At 41.9% G+C, this 17,452-nt stretch overlaps 1 protein-coding gene and 1 long non-coding RNA gene across 3 annotated transcripts in view; both read left to right on the top strand.

Annotated features, from left to right (window-relative positions):
- Positions 1-17,452, top strand: part of RNF144B (ring finger protein 144B) — an 82,279-nt gene that overhangs the window by 477 nt on the left and 64,350 nt on the right. Inside the window, exon 2 of one of the 2 annotated variants that reach the window (XM_083518889.1) lies at positions 1,488-1,585. Coding sequence is in view for 1 of the 2 variants with exons in the window: in XM_083518886.1 (XP_083375012.1) it covers positions 1,601-1,616 (16 nt within the window). In the remaining variant the exon portion in view is untranslated. Of the gene's footprint in view, positions 1-1,487; positions 1,617-17,452 lie in introns of those variants that run through there. The other variant, XM_083518886.1, reaches the window with a different exon arrangement.
- On the top strand, positions 2,752-3,255 carry LOC310713689. Its single transcript, XR_014529409.1, has 2 exons — positions 2,752-2,810; positions 2,958-3,255. It is a non-coding gene; the product is annotated as an uncharacterized lncRNA (long non-coding RNA).

Raw genomic sequence — 17,452 nt, 5'->3', positions numbered from 1 at the left:
CTCCTTCCAGTCCAAAGGGCAAAATACACATCAAGATGGGTATGTAAAAAACAAAACTGAAATCTAAAACTGAACAATTCCAGATAGAGGATGCTGTTATCTTGAATGCTAGTGTGCAACTCTGTAGATGGAGCTCTGCCTAAAGTAACAAGGACAGTAGATAGTGATTAGGTACTGTGGAATCAAAAGCTAAGCTAATAATTATGTTATCACATCTTCAAAGACTGAGGAGTATTGTGATGAAACAAAAGTTTAAAATCACGATACAGAGACTTCATATATTGTTACGTTGCTGGTCTCACATAATAAGACACAAGTCTAGTTCAGTCATAGCTACAAAACATAAGAGTGAGTCTGAACAATCTTTGTGTTCACACACTCCCCCTTGTCCCTTCCACATGTAATCTGGAAGCCTTTGCTTTGGAATTAACCAGTTTTCCATTATGCCTACGCTTTGAGAACTGCTATGTTCTAATGGTTCATTGACAAGCCAGGGTATCAAATAATGGATTGTTGTTGCATCTAAGAACGTTAGAATGGTATTTATTTCATTGACTTTGATGGATCGGAAATGCTAACCTCTCTTCCAGGCTGGATTCATACAATGGCATCAGTCTTCATAGCATTTTGAAATTAATTATGTATTTGTATGGTGTTCAAATCATGATATGAATTAAACAAAAAAGTGGCTGGCTTCTTTTATGTTAAAGTTCCTGCAAGCTTTATGCTCTTAATTCTGGGAAAGTTGCCTGTAAAAAATATGTACACATTTATTTGTATCAAATCACCTGTGAATTGACTACAATAATATTCCTCTGTAAATCTGGTTATATTTATAAACTACAGACAAAGAATATTTCAGATTTGTTTCTTTTATTTCAGAACAGATATAACTATGTTTTACAGGTCCATTCTGTTTTTTTGTGCAGTTCTTATGAGTATCCATATATTAAATATTTGTTGGATATATATTAAATGCAGTGAGTACACAGGATTCCTTTCTTTTGAGGTTGAGCTTCCTTATTCCACACCCCAACACACAGTAGCTGTGGCAGTCCTTAAGAGACAGACTCTTTCTAACACTCTACTCTTGAAATGCAGAATGAATTTGCCTTTTGTAGGAGGAGGAGGAGGAGGAGGTGGTGCCTTCTGACACAAACTGCCTGTATCAATTGCAGTGAGCAGACCGTTACAGTTGTAAAACCACTCTTCAGACTAGGCCAGTTGCTGGAGGAGCAATTGCACTATTCACTACCCAAACCAAATATATGTGGCAAAGAAATCCCAGTAATAGGTTGCCTAAGACTGCTGAGGTATGCAGATTCTGAACTGCAGCTCCTTTGGAAAATATAGAAGGGTGATAAGTTAGGGTGAAAGGGAGTATAGAAGGCAAACAAGAGTTTAAAAAGGACTATGTAGTTGCAGAAAGAGATTTTTTGAGACGTTACCTGAAGCTGTCATTGGTTTCTTTATCTGCTGCATGGAAGAAATGGCTGCATTTCTGAAAGAAGAAGCAAGCTGTAACCAGTGAAAAGAAATCCTGGACTGCTTGCAACTCTATTAACTGCCAAAGCACAGGAGAAAGGTGAGATTCCCCTCTATGCATCTGGACAATGGTAAATATTAGGCTTTTTCCTATTTATTGTCATTTATACTGTGGATTTAATCTTCTGTCTCCTGAACATTTCTGCCTGCAAGTTTCCTTCTGCAAACCATCAGCTTTATACCACTATGGCGAGGCATTGCTTTCATATTTGTGGTGATGAGATGTGTGTGTGTGTTAGTTCAACTCTGCATGTTGGGCATGATGCCTTCTAGAGGATCAGTTACTCTTTTACCACAGTTTTCTTGAAGCAGCTACACCCATTAACATAGCATTGCCAGTCTGCAAACACAGTAAAAACTTGTGGTTCAGTTGAAGTTAGTGAAAATTTGCCATTGAGTTAAAGAGATCCAGAAAGTTGCTCGTTCAGCCCTAATCAGGACATCACGGATCTCCACAAGTTAAATACATTTTGGAACATTTTCCAGACCAAGCCATCTCGTTGCAAAATATTATCATACCCTAACATCTGACAAAGTAAATGCATACTGTACATTAGTCTTAAAATCAGGTTTGTGGTGGGGAAACAAATTACTTCTCTGGAGTGTAATGGCATGTAAGGTAATAGTTTCCAAATTTATATTTTCTTGTAGCATGCAAAAATACATGTTCCCGTTTAGCTGTTTATTTTTGTTATGTAGGTCTTGGGTCACACATTTTCAGAATTGTGGAGAAGTTTTCATTTTCATCAGAACTGTTGAGACAAGAATGTTGGTTTCATCGTGGCTAACAGAATGAGATCAGGAATTCCCCACTCAAATCTTGCTCTGCCAAGAACTTGTCTTAGGCAAGCCACTCTTTCTCATCCTAATATTACAGGTTTGTTGTAAGGATTAAACTAGATCCGTGTGCTGCGCTGGTGCTGGCTCGCCAGCTGCAGCTTCGTCACGCTGGTCACGTGACCTGGAAGTGTCTTCGGACGGCGCCGGCTCACGGCCTCTAGAGTGAGATGAGCACGCAACCCTAGAGTTGGACACGACTGGCCCATACAGGCAGGGGTACCTTTACCTTTATTTCTTATTTATTTGAAGCATTTTCGCACCTCTTCAGTGAAAAATGCACTCAGAGCAGTTTACAGAGATAAGTAAAATGGCAGTCCCTGCCTTCAGGTTCAAAATCTAGACGACAATTCAAAAGGAAGACTGATGGGGAGAAGAAAAAAAGCAATTTTGTGCACTATTCATTGGTTACAAGGTTTAAAGACCAGGTGAAATGGATCCAGTAGTAGATAGGTAGCCGTGTTGGTCTGCCATAGTCAAAATAAAAAATTCCTTCCAGTAGCACCTTAAAGACCAACTAAGTTAGTTCTTGGTATGAGCTTTCGTGTGCATGCACACTTCTTCAGATACTTCAGGTGAAATGGAGACAGTTTAAGGAGAGGAGCAACCAAAAGGTTGCTGGTTGCTCAGCAGGTACACTGGTGGGACTCTGCTTCCCTTCTTTTTGTCCATTCTAGAAATGGAGAGTATGACTGTTGATTCTTCTTGATCTCCCAGCAGCTTGGCGGTGGTATCCTTGTGGGGCAAATGTATGAGTTGGGTATTGGGGGTATTGCATTGCAATGACTCCATGTCAACATGATGGCTGGCTCCAGAAGGCAGTTCTTGAAACATTGGCTCCATGGGTTCTCCAGTAAGGTTCTGTTCAATTAATTGGACTTTGGTGTATTTTTATTGATAGGCAGATCTTCTGGTATATCTGGTAGGTTGTTCTCTAGGCTTCCTATGCTAAAATAGCATTCCCACTCCCTGTATTCATTTGGGTTCCTGCTTTTTGGCTTCTATTCTGTTCATGGTTTTCAATCCAAGCTTCATTCATGTTCCCTTTGCTATTATTCAACTGGGTATTTTTATATTCTTTATTTTTATGTGCAAAATTGAGGCTATTTCCTGTTATTTTTAAAAGGAAGTAATTGAATCGCATGATATGTTTAACAGTCCCACGATACATTTTAACAGTCATTAACAAAAATCCAGTTTTCCACTGCCATTAACAATATTCTTGTTGCGTGGTTGATAAGATGCTAATTTCTTCAGGAAATACAGGATCTGTGGCAAACACAGCCATTGTTCCCTGCTGTTCATAGGGCAAGGTTTTCTCTAATCTCACTGAACCTCTACTTTTGTCCTTATTCTGCTTTATTTATTTTTCAAGGCTCCTATAACTTGCCAAATATTTAACTATCCAGGCTAACTATGGAAGGTATCAAATCCTTTTCTATCTAAAAGAAACAAAGTGAGAATATTTTTCTTTTTGCTATCAAGAGGATATTTAAAGCCCACTGTGGTAAAATTTTGGTCCGGTCAATGACTATTCTCTAATTTTCCTAATTTATTCTTTATTTGTACTGGGTTTACCAGACAAGTCAGCACAATCATATGAACATCCACATGGTGGTGTTGTGTCAGGAAGGAGATCACATATACTTTGGTTCACATGCTTGGTCAGCACAACACAAATGTGAATGAATGAATTGTTTATTGTGGTCACAGGCAAATAAAATTTGGTATGGAAAGAAAACATATAGCTCATTAAAACAATTAAAAACAGACAAATACAAACACACATTTCTCTCTCTCTCTCTGAAGCCAATAGAAAGCTTTTCCTAATCTGCACTGAAGTCAGAAATTGTTTATCCAACCCTCTCAGTAACACTGGAGGAAACATCCCTTAAACAGAATGATACAAAATTAGGACATATTCCCAGGGGAGTTCGGAGTAGAGGGAGAATTAACCTCTCTCACTACACAGGCTACAGTACAGCATAACATGGTCAACAGGTTCTGCTCCAGCTCCACAAATACAACCTGTCAAGAACTGAAATCTTGCTCACTTAACAGTGCAGAATGTAGCACATTAAAATAAGCAAGGATAAGTGCTCTCCCATTTGAACGATGATTATATAGTTTAGGGGTTTGCTAAACAGTATTGAAATGCAGAGTTTGTTACTGTGAAGATGTAAGACGATTAATTGCTGAACAACAAAAAAACTGGGCCTCCTTTGACCTATAATTGCAGCAAAATTGAGGAGAGAAGCCCAGCCTAAATAGCTTCTTCCCATTGACTAATGAAAGAGTATGAGAGCATGAAAGAATATGCTTTGCAGCTACTGAAAAGCATAAATATAACCACCATTTCAGGACATGATCTCAACAATTCAGCTGACTGAATACACACATCCAAATAAATAGCTGTGTTCCCCACACAAGATAGTAAACCCAGTATCTCCTGGAGGAAAGCAGACGGAACTCTTTCCACTCGGGAGTTTAACCCTGAAATCCAAATGGGAATGCTGTAAGTTGGGTCATGGACTTAGATCATAGGCTTGAATAACAGGAGATAAAGGGACACTTTGCATAAGGAAGAACCCTGAAATAACATGCCAGCTAGAACTTCACAATGTGACTGTGATGCTCTTACCATGTGCAGCAGAAGGGTTTTTCCCAGCAGCTTCACGGGAAGGGCAACATTTGAACCAATCTTCTTTCTTGGAGGAAGTAAGCTGTGCCTTTACCAGCAGCTTGACCAGAAGAAATTTAATAGGTGATTCCCCCCCCCCCCTCTTCATGGACATAAACAAGGGAAATAGATTCCCATGTGAAGTCCTTGCATATTACACTATAGGTAAAAGTACTGCGGTAGAGCCAATTAAAAGGATGGCAACTCTGTTGTCTTGAAATAAAGGGATAAGGAAGTAAATCTAGTCAGCTTGGTGGATGCAAAACACTCAGTGAACAACTGAGGAGACCTATGGATGTGGCTGGTATTGAAGGAACTGTTAGGATATTTCCGTTCCACCTTAAAAGGGAGCAGGCTTTTGTAAGCAACAGAGTCTGCGCATGTCCTATTCACAGGATGTTTATGCTTGCTGTTTTTCCTTTCGTTTTCAGTCGGCTCAGACACGCTGACAGAATGGACGTGTTTTCTTTTGTTCTGTTAAACGCTAAATAAAGTCTGTAAATTATGCTCTTCTGTGATGCAAGCTTTCGGCTGTGTTTCTGCTGATAAAGAGGGTGCACCAAGCCCTGGAATGTGGCTAGGAATTTCTAAGGCTTTGTGCCCCTAACTGTTGGATCTGCGTGAATACGGGAGGCCGATGGAATCTCCGAACTCCGGCTTGGGGGCCATGATGGACGTTATCTCCCTGGCAGTTTCCCAACAACAAGGTTTCGGGCCCAGATTCACGGCACCTACAGGAGAGTAAAGCTGCAACAGACTGCGTAAGAGGTATGAAGGGGGGAAAAGCGAAAGGGACGGACGCTTTTTCTGTTATACCTCGGCAAAGAGCCTTTGAACTCCGGCAAGGCTTAATTGGCCTGGGAGCCGAGCCAAAGAGTTCGTGATTAATGGGCTGCCAAGATAAGGAGTCTTTGAAGGCATAGAAGACTCACGGCTACTGCCAAAAGCTGAAATGGAGTTTTTCCAAGCTTCTGGAGATGCTCAGTCCCTTAAGTTGGATGGGCAGAATTATGAACCCTGGGCAAAATGGTGTGAGAGTTTACTGCGTCAGTTTGGGGTCTGGCATGTTGTTTCTGAAACCCCCCCAGTTCCTCTGACAGAGAAATGGAGATCAGCTGATTCGAGAGCGATTGACATAATAGTCCTATCCGTATCTCTTGAGGAAATTAAGACGCTGGCTGGCAACACCACTGCACGTGCAATGTGGTCTGCTTTTAAAAAAGCTCACAAGCCAATAATCCCAGCCCAGAGTTTGACTGCATCGGAGGTCCTAGCTGTTTCCCAGAATGCGGGTGATTGCAGGGATGCTGAGGGCACCAGTTGCAAGCTGCAGGGGGAGCTGACCGTCACGTCATCCCAGGCAGCATTCCAGCCTCCAGGGGGAGCCAAGGAGTCGGCAGCTGAGAGCTCTGTTTCTCGTGAGAACCAAGGTCATCGCCTTTGCAGAGGCCGGAAAGGCAAAGGTAAACAGAGCCACAGGCAGACACCTGCAGATAGCCAGGAGCAGAGGGAGGGTGAAGAGCCCGCGCAAGGGGAAAACAAAGCATTGTTTGCTGGCACGGCTTCACCAAAGGCTAAAGGCACGTCTGCAGATGGCCAGAAGCAGGGGGGCAAGCTGCAAAAGCCCACGCCAGTGGAAAGCAAGGTTTTGCTTGCTGGCACAGCTTCACCAAAGGCTAAAGGCACGTCTGCTGGCCAGGAGCAGCAGGGGGGCAAGCTGCAAAAGCCCAAACCGCTGGAAAACAAGGGTTTGCTTGCTGTAAAGACTGCTCCAACAGCCAAAGGCAGATTTATTGTGGATTCAGGTGCGAATCGCCACGTTTCGAAGGATCGGCATCTCTTTATCTCCTTCAAGCCACAGGAAGGTGAGATCCACCTGGCTGATGGAAGGACGTTGAAAATTGCAGGAGAAGGGACTGTGAAACTTGCAAGTCAGCACACAACCATCAGCGGTGTACTGTATGTTCCAGGAGCTGCGAGCAACTTGTTGAGCGTCCCACAGCTTACTGGGCGTGGTTTTCAGATTTCCTTCAAGAGGAGCGTCTGTGTCATCAGTAAAGGCAAAGAGGACTATTTGCATGCAAAGTTTATGGATGGTTTGTTCCATATAACTTATGATGACACTGTTGCTGTATCTAATGCTGATTCTTGTTGTGTTGCACAAACTAACAAAGTTCTTCATGCAGGTTGCATTCATGATGCACATCGAAGATTTTGTCACCTCTCTTGGAAGGCACTGGCCAAGATGCCAGAGGTGGTTGAAGGTTTGAACATCAAACCCTGTAAATTTCACATGAAATGTGTATCTTGTGCAGAGAACAAGGTGAAGGTTGCTCCAAAAGGCAAGGAGTCTAGCAGGCAGGCTTCCAAACCCTACCAGCTAGTGCATGCAGACCTGGTAGGGCCACTAACGCCCTCTATAGGAGGAGCAAGGTACTTCATGATTCTGATTGATTCTTTTTCCAGGTACATTCATGTGTATTTGCTCGAACAGAAATCGCAAGCGTTTCCAAAGTTTAAGGAATTCTGTGCTTGGTTGGAGAATGTGCACAGTAAACGTATTTCTTGTTTTTTTACTGATCGGGGCGGGGAGTTTACTTCTCAGCAGTTTGAAGCTTTCCTGACTGAGAAGGGAATCCAGCATGACATGTCAACGCCCAGATCGCCATGGATGAATGGGCTTGCGGAGAGAGCAAATCAAACATTGCTGCAAGGAATCAAAACCTTGTTGCATGATGCCAATCTCCCTGATAAGTTTTGGGGGGAAGCTTTGGGGAATCTGGTTTACAGTTATAATCGCAGATTGTCATCACCCATTGGTTGTACCCCCTATGAGAAGATGTTTGGCAAGAAACCCAACACCAAACACATGAAAATTTTTGGTTCGGACATGTGGGTACGCACACAACAAACCAACAAGCTTGGGAAGCGTGGGGCACATGGTTTGTTCATGGGGTACGAAAAAGGTGCATACAGGGTATGGATGACTGACTCTAAGTCCATAAAGTTCACAAGGAGTGTTGAGTACAATCCCAAGTGGGGGGAAAATGTGGGAATTTTCCAGAGTTACCCAGAGGAGGATGAAGGTGATGTCAAGCAAGCAGCTAAAGATGAGAAAGCTGCTGCTGATGAGGATGAGGATGATGATGATGAGGATGATGATGATGATCAGAGTTCGGATTCCAGTTCAGTGGGCGGCGCTGCTGCTGATGTCAGTGAGAGTGATGACACAGCAGACTACCAGAGCGCAAAGGCCTCAGTCAGACCATCTGATGCGTCTGACAATGAACTGGAAGAACCACTGTTCACCATTGGTCACTTTTCTCCTAAGAAAGAGGAGATGAGTCCAGAAGACTTGCGTCTAGTACGCAGATCTGAAAGGGCGACCAAAGGCAGACCTCCAAAGAGGTATGCTGATGAGTTTGCTAAGACAGCAACTGCTGTTCTTAGTAGCTCAGAGAAGGTATGGGAACCTTCAAGCTTCAAAGAGGTTCAGGAGTTAACCTCTAAAGATGCTAAGCCTTGGCTTAATGCCATGAAGGCTGAAGTTGATTCCTTGAACAGGAACCAAACTTGGGAATTGGTACCGGTAGTCCCAGGAATGAGACTGGTTGGCAGCAAATGGGTCTTCAAGGCCAAGACAGACCAGAATGGCAAGGTAGTCAGACACAAAGCCAGATTGGTTGCCAGAGGTTTTTCACAGGTACCAGGACAGGATTACCACGAGACCTACTCTCCCACAGTCAAATATGAGAGCATTCGGCTGATGCTCAAGATCGCTGCGGAGGAGAAACTGCATGTTTCCCACCACGACATTAATACAGCTTTTTTGTACGGGATTTTGAATGAACAGCTGTTCATGCTTCCACCTGATGGGATGGAGATACAGAAGGGAATGGTCTGTAAACTGCGGAAATCCTTATATGGTCTCAAGCAGAGTGCCAGGTGTTGGAACACAAAACTCACTGAGACATTGCTTTCTCTAGGTTTTCACCAGGGCAAAGCTGATCCATGTGTGTTTGTCAAGGAGGAGGGGCAAAACAAACTGTATTGTTTATGTTTTGTTGATGATCTTCTGATGTTTTGGAAGAATCAGGCTTTTTACCAAAGCACCCTAGCTCAGCTGAAGGAGCACTTTGACATGAAGGATCTTGGTGAGGTATCCAACTATCTTTCTCTGCAGGTGGAGAAGGACCAAGCAGGTAATTTTCTGGTACACCAAACACAGAAAATTGCTGATGTGTTAACCAGGTTGAATTTGGTTGATGCAAACCCAGCAGACACACCGATGGTGACAGGTTACCAGGTAGACAGTACTGCTGAAGCGTTTTCTGACACAACGCTATACAGATGCATTCTAGGCAAGCTGAATTTCATTGCCAGATGTTCAAGACCTGACATAGCTGTAAGCTGTAATCTGCTTAGCAGACATGCCAACAATCCTACGGTTCAGGATTGGAAAGCTCTGAAGCGCATAGCCCGCTATTTGAAAGGGACTATGCACTACAGGCTGAGGTTCACCAGTCAGAAGACTGGAGGTCTTGAAATTTTTGCAGATGCAAGTTTTGGAAGTGACACCACGGATGGTACAAGCACTTCTGGAGTATGCTACATGTACAACCACTGCCTGTTTGACTGGTTGTGCAAGAAGCAGACAACAGTGAGCCTAAGTTCCTGTGAAGCAGAACTCAATGCTCTGTCATTTTCACTCATGGATTGTGAATGGTTGATGCAACTGTTTAAGGACATCAGAGTTTCTGTGAAATGTCCTATACAAGTGTATCAAGACAATAGATCGTGTTTGGCTTTGCTGAACTCCGAGAGTTGCAAGCAGAGAACCAAGTACTTGCAGATTAAGCTACATCGTGCAAGAGAGTGTATTCAGAAAGGACTGATTCGGGTGTCCTACATGCCAGGAAATGAAATTCCTGCTGATCTGTTGTCAAAGGTTGTTAACAGAGAACAACTTAAGGTTTATGTACAAAGGTTGCAATTGGGTGAACCACAGGTACAACAGGTTACACGGAAAGGGGGAGGATGTTAGGATATTTCCGTTCCACCTTAAAAGGGAGCAGGCTTTTGTAAGCAACAGAGTCTGCGCATGTCCTATTCACAGGATGTTTATGCTTGCTGTTTTTCCTTTCGTTTTCAGTCGGCTCAGACACGCTGACAGAATGGACGTGTTTTCTTTTGTTCTGTTAAACGCTAAATAAAGTCTGTAAATTATGCTCTTCTGCTCTTCTGTGATGCAAGCTTTCGGCTGTGTTTCTGCTGATAAAGAGGGTGCACCAAGCCCTGGAATGTGGCTAGGAATTTCTAAGGCTTTGTGCCCCTAACTGTTGGATCTGCGTGAATACGGGAGGCCGATGGAATCTCCGAACTCCGGCTTGGGGGCCATGATGGACGTTATCTCCCTGGCAGTTTCCCAACAGGAACATCCATTATTTTCAATGACAGTGTATGCTGAAGTGATATTCTCACAACATGTCAACTCCTAGGCTTAGCATACCAGCTGTAAGATGGAGTTGCAAATATATAAAACACCTGGCCAGATTCAAGTTGTAGTCGGCATGCTATATGAAGCCCAGAGTCTGTACATGTGAATTTAACCAGCCTGACATAAAATAAGGAATAGTGGAAACTCATGGATCCCCATATTTCCTTGTTTTGAGGCGGCCCACATTAGTGAAACCACAACATATTTTCCTCTTGGAATTCCTGACACTCCTTGAGTCTACTGGAATTAATCAAACAGATCAGATTTTTGTGGCATGGCAGCTTTTTCTGACCTTATTAAAAACCCATGTTAATTCCATCCATGTCATTTCAGTTTTAAAGGCATGTAGCCTGCGTTAACTAGGATCTTATCTGTGCAGATCATATGCCAAAAGGGCTTGGCATTTTCCTTCAGCAAAAAGGGCCTTGTGTTATTATTATTATTGCAACTTTTAATCCTCATTTGAAGGTCCACAGAAAGTACATCTGTATTACAGCGTAATCCTATACATGTTCACTCAGAAGTCAGCCCCATTAATGTAACTGGCGCTTAAGTGTGTATAGTAAATTTATAGCCTGAGTTAAACTTCCATCACACTTGCTAGTCCTTTTCTGGTGACACGATAGTGTGCTAACATGCTAGGAGGGGTGGATGGGAGTTGAATGCACTAACATCATCCCCTGTTGTCTTTCTGCTACTTTCAAACTTGTGGAGGGAGTGGGGAGCCTCATGTGCTCATTTGAGATTTGGGGGTTTTCAGGGTTTAAAATGATGGGGTAGCAGGTAGAGAAAGCCCCCAGCTTCACAAGATCTGTGAGTTAGAGGTCAAATGCAAAGACAATGGCATGTGGGTGGCATGAAGTGTGCTAGCCCCTCTCACAGGTTAACTCAACACATTACTCCAAGACTTGAAGAGAAATTTAGTGTTGAGAGATTGCTGGGGCATGCATGACCTGAGTCGGGGGCGGAGCGCAGCGGTCTACATACAGGGAAAAAATGCTTTAAATAAGTCAGAAATTAAATCATTATAAGAAAAGAAAAAACCCTATGCAAAAACACTCTAGAAAGGTTTTGTGCTCTCTGGCACCATCTGGTGTTGCATGTTTATAATGTATTCAAGTTGCTGCTTTTTTGACAGTAGCTGAGTCCAGGGTCTGCAAGCAAAGGTCTAGCATATTTGCAAAAGGATTTACAGTGTAACCCCACAAGTAATATATATAGGTAGTATACCTCCTGCCAAATACCTTCAGGATTGCTCCTTTGAGTTTGATTGATGACACCACAGAAAGTTGGGCTCTGGAAGTCCCAGTCCCTATTATATCACCAAATGTTCTGTCCCCTGGGAGTTCCACTCTGGAAGATATGATCCAGGAAACAGAAGTCATGTGTTTCTGAATCTGGACCTTGCCCATCATTCCATGGCAGATGATGTTTGCGGATTCTCCTTTTAGATATTTGCCAGAAAAGCAAAATCTAGATGTACATTACTTGTGCATCTTAAAGAATCATAATGTGAATAAAAGCCAAATTGATTTGGTCTTACTCTAAAAGCCCTTCCTTCCACTTTCTGCAACACATTAATCATACTGGATACTAAAACGATGCTCTTACTCTGGTTTTCAGCAATTTTATGTTTATTTTATTCATTTATTCCAAAATATACTGCAATAAAGCAAATTCTGCAAACAGAGCTTTACATAAGAAATACAGAAGCAATATAATACTTTGGTCTTCAAAACAGAAATATGTTAGTGTCCGTTTAGAAATGAACAGCTTTATATAATCTCTGATTTTGCTAATCTAGGAAATAACTCTATTTCACCCAGCGACTTGAGAAGGCGAAGGAAAATGTACATTTAAATAGCAAGTTCTACAGAAACGGCCTGGCATATTTTCAAAAGGGTACAGTGTTACACAAAGACACAACTGTGAAAGTAGCAAGCTTTCAGACCATTTACTGCAGTTCTCATTTCAAGGAATGGAAAAGTAAACATTAAGCAAAGAAGGTTAAATCTGTATCTAGAATAGCATAATAAACAAAATTTAAGATTGTTGGCTGGCCCATTGCTGTTTTGAATATATTTATTATTGTATAATGGCTAATTTTGCTTGCTTAGCACCTTTTTCCAGTCCTTGCACTGATAACCCAAACAAGCGAATACCATTGTCAGTGTATTAAAAAGAGATTTTGGTCTTGTAAAACAGTTTTAAGAATGCAAATGGCAGTGCAATACAATACAGAAAGTAGTCAACTGATCATGTATGTCTCAATTTCTCTTCTAATTGGCAGACTTTGGTACTTTTGCATCCCCTTCTAGTGAATGGAGTTTTCCCCACTGCTCTTCTCGGCTGTTTGGCTCCACATGGAATCAATATTCAGAAAGGGAAGGGAATCCCATAACTCAGCAGGACAATGCATTTGCTACCATTTGTCCATGGAACATCCTTGCCCTTTATTGGTGCAAACAGTTTGGATGGCAGTTAGAATACTTTTCATAAATCCTGTCAGGTATGTTTGAATGACTACACACACACACACCTGGCAGTTGGCAATATACCATAGATAACTGCCATGGTTGTGGGCAAATATATCCACAACTACAAAAGCCTATGGCAATGGATTTTTTAATCTCATGGATCATCCCTAAAACACATTTCCATTCCCCAAAACAAAAACAATCTGTTAATTTATTGTTACTTGGATATAGGCAAACTGTTCTGAGTAGATTTAGATTTAGTAGATTCCATGATTTAGGTTTAGTTATACCTGCTTTGTTGGTCTTATAGAATATATTGGTTAAGTCTGTGCTATGAACTAATAGACTCTGAACACTAGAGGGATTATTTGTATTATAATACAGCAACAGTGACATCTTAATGCTTGGGCTTGTATACAACTACTCAGTCCTTTTTTCTAAAACAAAATGTTTAGGGGTACTCTCATTTTCCTACTCATATTGAAATACTGCCCCTCAATGAGGCCAAACTTACGGTAGATTCACAAAATGTTTAGGGGTATGCGTCCCCCCCAGAAAAAAAGCACTGCAACTACTTAAAAGACTGTAATCCTATGCACAGCAGAACCAAGGCCAACTGAACTCAATGGGACTTATGGCACAGTAAGCAATTATAGAATTGTAATGAATCCTTTTGCAAAAAAAAAACCCATACCAATTTAGTAAAGAATTCAGTGAAGATACAATGCACTGCTTGTATTGAAATATAGCAAACATTTTCTCTCTAACCCAGAGCTGGATAGATCTTGTTATTCATTAACCTGGTGGTTCTCAAATTGTTTCTCTGATCCACACTTTCAGTATTAAAATGTGCTCATGCAACACCAGTTTTTTTATTGAGAAGAGATACATTGGAAAACAAAAATAAGAAACTCCCAGCAGTGCTTGATTTACCCTATAACATAGAACACAACTACTTTATTATACGGTCATGCTGCATCCAGAAAGTGTAAAACAATGCAGCTACATAAGAACATGAATCATTACCTAAATATAATTATAAACAAGCCTCTTAAGTAAGTATACAAACTCAATGAGCGGTGCGTCCTTGCAGTATCACCTGATGCTCTTGCTCTCATTTTGAAAAGGTATCTATCCATATTCTGCTAATAAAAGAAAAGAAAAATGCTATGCTATGCTATGCTATGCTATGCTATGCTATGCTATGCTACACTGAAACGTTTCTTTATTGTCCTTGAATCTTCCCGCACACTTGTCACCTTCTCCTGACACACCAGTGTTGCATGCCACACCCACTGAGAACCATTGCTATAAGCAAATACATTTAGGGAGAACAGAAACCTGCTGTTAGATATTCTAGTTCAATCAAGCTAATCCAGGACTTCTATGCCATCTCCTGGTTGCTGTGGGTTCCAAGTTTCCTTCGTATCACAGGGTATGTTCATATTGCCTACCACCTTAGAGTACAGTGAGGTTTTTCCAGTGCATTTCACACCTTGCCCTACCCCACCCATATGTTCACGGCTTCATTGGTGTCAAATTTGTTTCTGCTTGTGTTCGTACCAGGGGGCATTGACAGGCCAGAGATGACTTTACCTTGCATGGCATGGGAGTGGGAATCATCCTGGCTAACCCTGAAACCTGTCGCTAGCTCTCAAAACAAGTCGTTGGGGTGGTTTTGTCTTTCGTGTGGAGTTTCTGCTATAGACAGAGGCCTACCTTGCCTAATGGATGGGTGGCTGCAATTGCTAGCGCATCTCTAGGACCTTGGGACCCTGTAATTACATTCTGCTGATGGTTCCATGTTAAATTAATGAACCTGCTGTGCACAAATTATTTATCATGCATTAGTTAATGAGCTGTCTCCCTATAAAGAGAGAGAAAGAGACGTCCTCACCTCTCTGCGGGTCCCACAGGAGGGTAAACAGAAATGAACTGCTCCTGCTCCAGCCCCATTACTTTCATACACAGAGAGAAGCTTGCTCTCCTTCCACTCGTGCCCAAACCTGTAGGAAGGATGTGTAGAAGTCCAATGTGCTCAATCATCTTATAAGAGCCAGTGTGGTGTAGTGGTTAAGAGCGATAGACTCGTAATCTGGTGAACCGGGTTCGCGTCTCCGCTCCTCCACATGCAGCTGCTGGGTGACCTTGGGCCAGTCACACTTCTCTGAAGTCTCTCAGCCCCACTCATCTCACAGAGTGTTTGTTGTGGGGGAGGAAGGGAATGGAGAATGTTAGCCGCTTTGAAACTCCTTTGGGTAGTGATAAAGCAGGATATTAAATCCAAACTCTTCTTCTTCTCTTCTATAATCTCATATACAGAAATATGAGAAAAATAGAAAGCAGGTACAGAGACCATAACACATTTCTTTTTTATCTGGGGTTGTAATCCTGAGTGCATATCATGGTTCTTTCTTCTGGCTTTGTTAGATTTGCTTCTGCTGTCCTCAACCACATTCATGGATAGAGTGGTGTGATTTAAGGAGGCAGCCCTAATCCTGTTTACCTGAGAGTAAGCCCCATTGAACTCAGTAGAACTTACGTTTTGAGTAGACATGGTTAGGAATTGCTTTGTAACACAGGTGCCAATCAAAGTGCAGCACCTGGAGCATGTAAGTCTCAGCAGTGCAACAGATGTGTTCAAAGGGAATCCTCCTGGCAGGTTGTCAGTAATACTTGAAGAATTTGTTGGGGGGGGCGGGGAGAGAAAAAGAAACCTACTATTATACCTACCAGCAAGAGTGTAAAGGTTAAAGGAGTTGCATGGAGTTTCACAAAAGCAGCAACTATTAGCATAAAATCCTTAAAAGGTATCTAGAATAATGTATGTTTGTGTGAGGACTAAACAATTTGGTTACAGGTCCACGAGTTTGCCTATAGTAGAGATGATTCACACTTGGATGCTATTCTTTCCAAAGTCATCTGGATGCAGGAAGTATGTGTTGTCATATTAGTGGCTTCGAGAACACTGTCCAACCATCTCGTCCTCTGTTGTCCCCTTCTCCTTGTGCTCTCAATCTTTCCCAACATCAGGGTCTTTTCCAGGGAGTCTTCTCTTCTCATGAGGTGGCCAAAGTATTGGAGTCTCAGCTTCAGGATCTGTCCTTCCAGTGAACACTCAGGGCTAATTTCCTTAAGAATGGATAGGTTTGAACTTCTTGCAGTCCATGGGACTCTCAAGAGTCTCCTCCAGCACCATAATTCAAAAGCATCAATTCTTTGGTGATCAGCTTTCTTTATGGTCCAGCTCTCACTTCCATACATCACTACTAGGAAAACCATGGCTTTAACTATACGGACCTTTGTTGGCAAGGTGATGTCTCTGCTTTTTAAGATGCTGTCTAGGTTTGTCATTGCTTTTCTCCCAAGAAGCAGGTGTATTTTAATTTTGTGACTGCTGTCACCATCTGCAGTGATCATGGAGCCCAAGAAAGTAAAATCTCTCACTGCCTCCATTTCTTCCCCTTCTACTTGCCAGGAGGTGATGGGACCAGTGGCCATGATCTTGGTTTTTTTGATGTTGAGCTTCAGACCATATTTTGCGCTCTCCTCTTTCACCCTCATTAAAAGGTTCTTTAATTCCTCCTCACTTTCTGCCATCTGCATATCTGAGGTTGTTGATATTTCTTCCGGCGATCTTAATTCCAGCTTGGGATTCATCCAGCCCAGCCTCTCGCATGATGAATTCTGCATATAAGTTAAATAAGCAGGGAGACAATATACAGCCTTGCCGTACTCCTTTCCCAATTTTGAACCAATCAGTTGTTCCATATCCAGTTCTAACTGTAGCTTCTTGTCCCACATAGAGATTTCTCAGGAGACAGATGAGGTGATCAGGCACTCCCATTTCTTTAAGAATTAGTGGGGTAGGAGAGCTGGAAAAAAAAATCATATCTGGCAACCAATGAGCCCCTTTGGTTTCAGATAGCACATGGGTAGACGAGTCTAAAAAGCCAGGGACACAAATTTTCATGGCCCTCTGGTTGCTCATTTACTAGAAGTAATGTATTTAATAATTAGCTCTGGAAGCGTATACACGATTCTGACCAAACTAAGCCTTCTAGAGCAAAAGCCTCCTAAAGCAAAAGATTTTGCATTTTCTCTAATGTGTTCTGTGACTTAATTATGCATTGTGCAAGGAAATACATTTACTTTTCTGTTCGGAATACTTTTTTCTAGCTAATTGCACTTGATTGATTTTAAGTTCTAGTATTATGAAAATTTCACTGCACCTATCACAATTTTATAAAATTACCATGCCTTCCCTCAGCCATCTTAAAAAAGAAAAGGTTGGACCTTGTCCTGAAAGCCATATTATAAATATTTATTTTATTGCATAAAGTTAATACACTTTTGTCAAACACTTCAAAGTGGCTTACAAAGAGAAAATATAAATAAAATAATATAAAAACTAGT

The sequence above is a fragment of the Podarcis liolepis genome, assembly GCF_965112155.1.
Source record: "Podarcis liolepis genome assembly, chromosome: 8".
In the NCBI taxonomy this organism is placed as follows: domain Eukaryota; kingdom Metazoa; phylum Chordata; class Lepidosauria; order Squamata; family Lacertidae; genus Podarcis; species Podarcis liolepis.
Note: the sequence above shows the minus strand (reverse complement) of the source record. Positions and strands in the feature narration are given on the sequence as shown.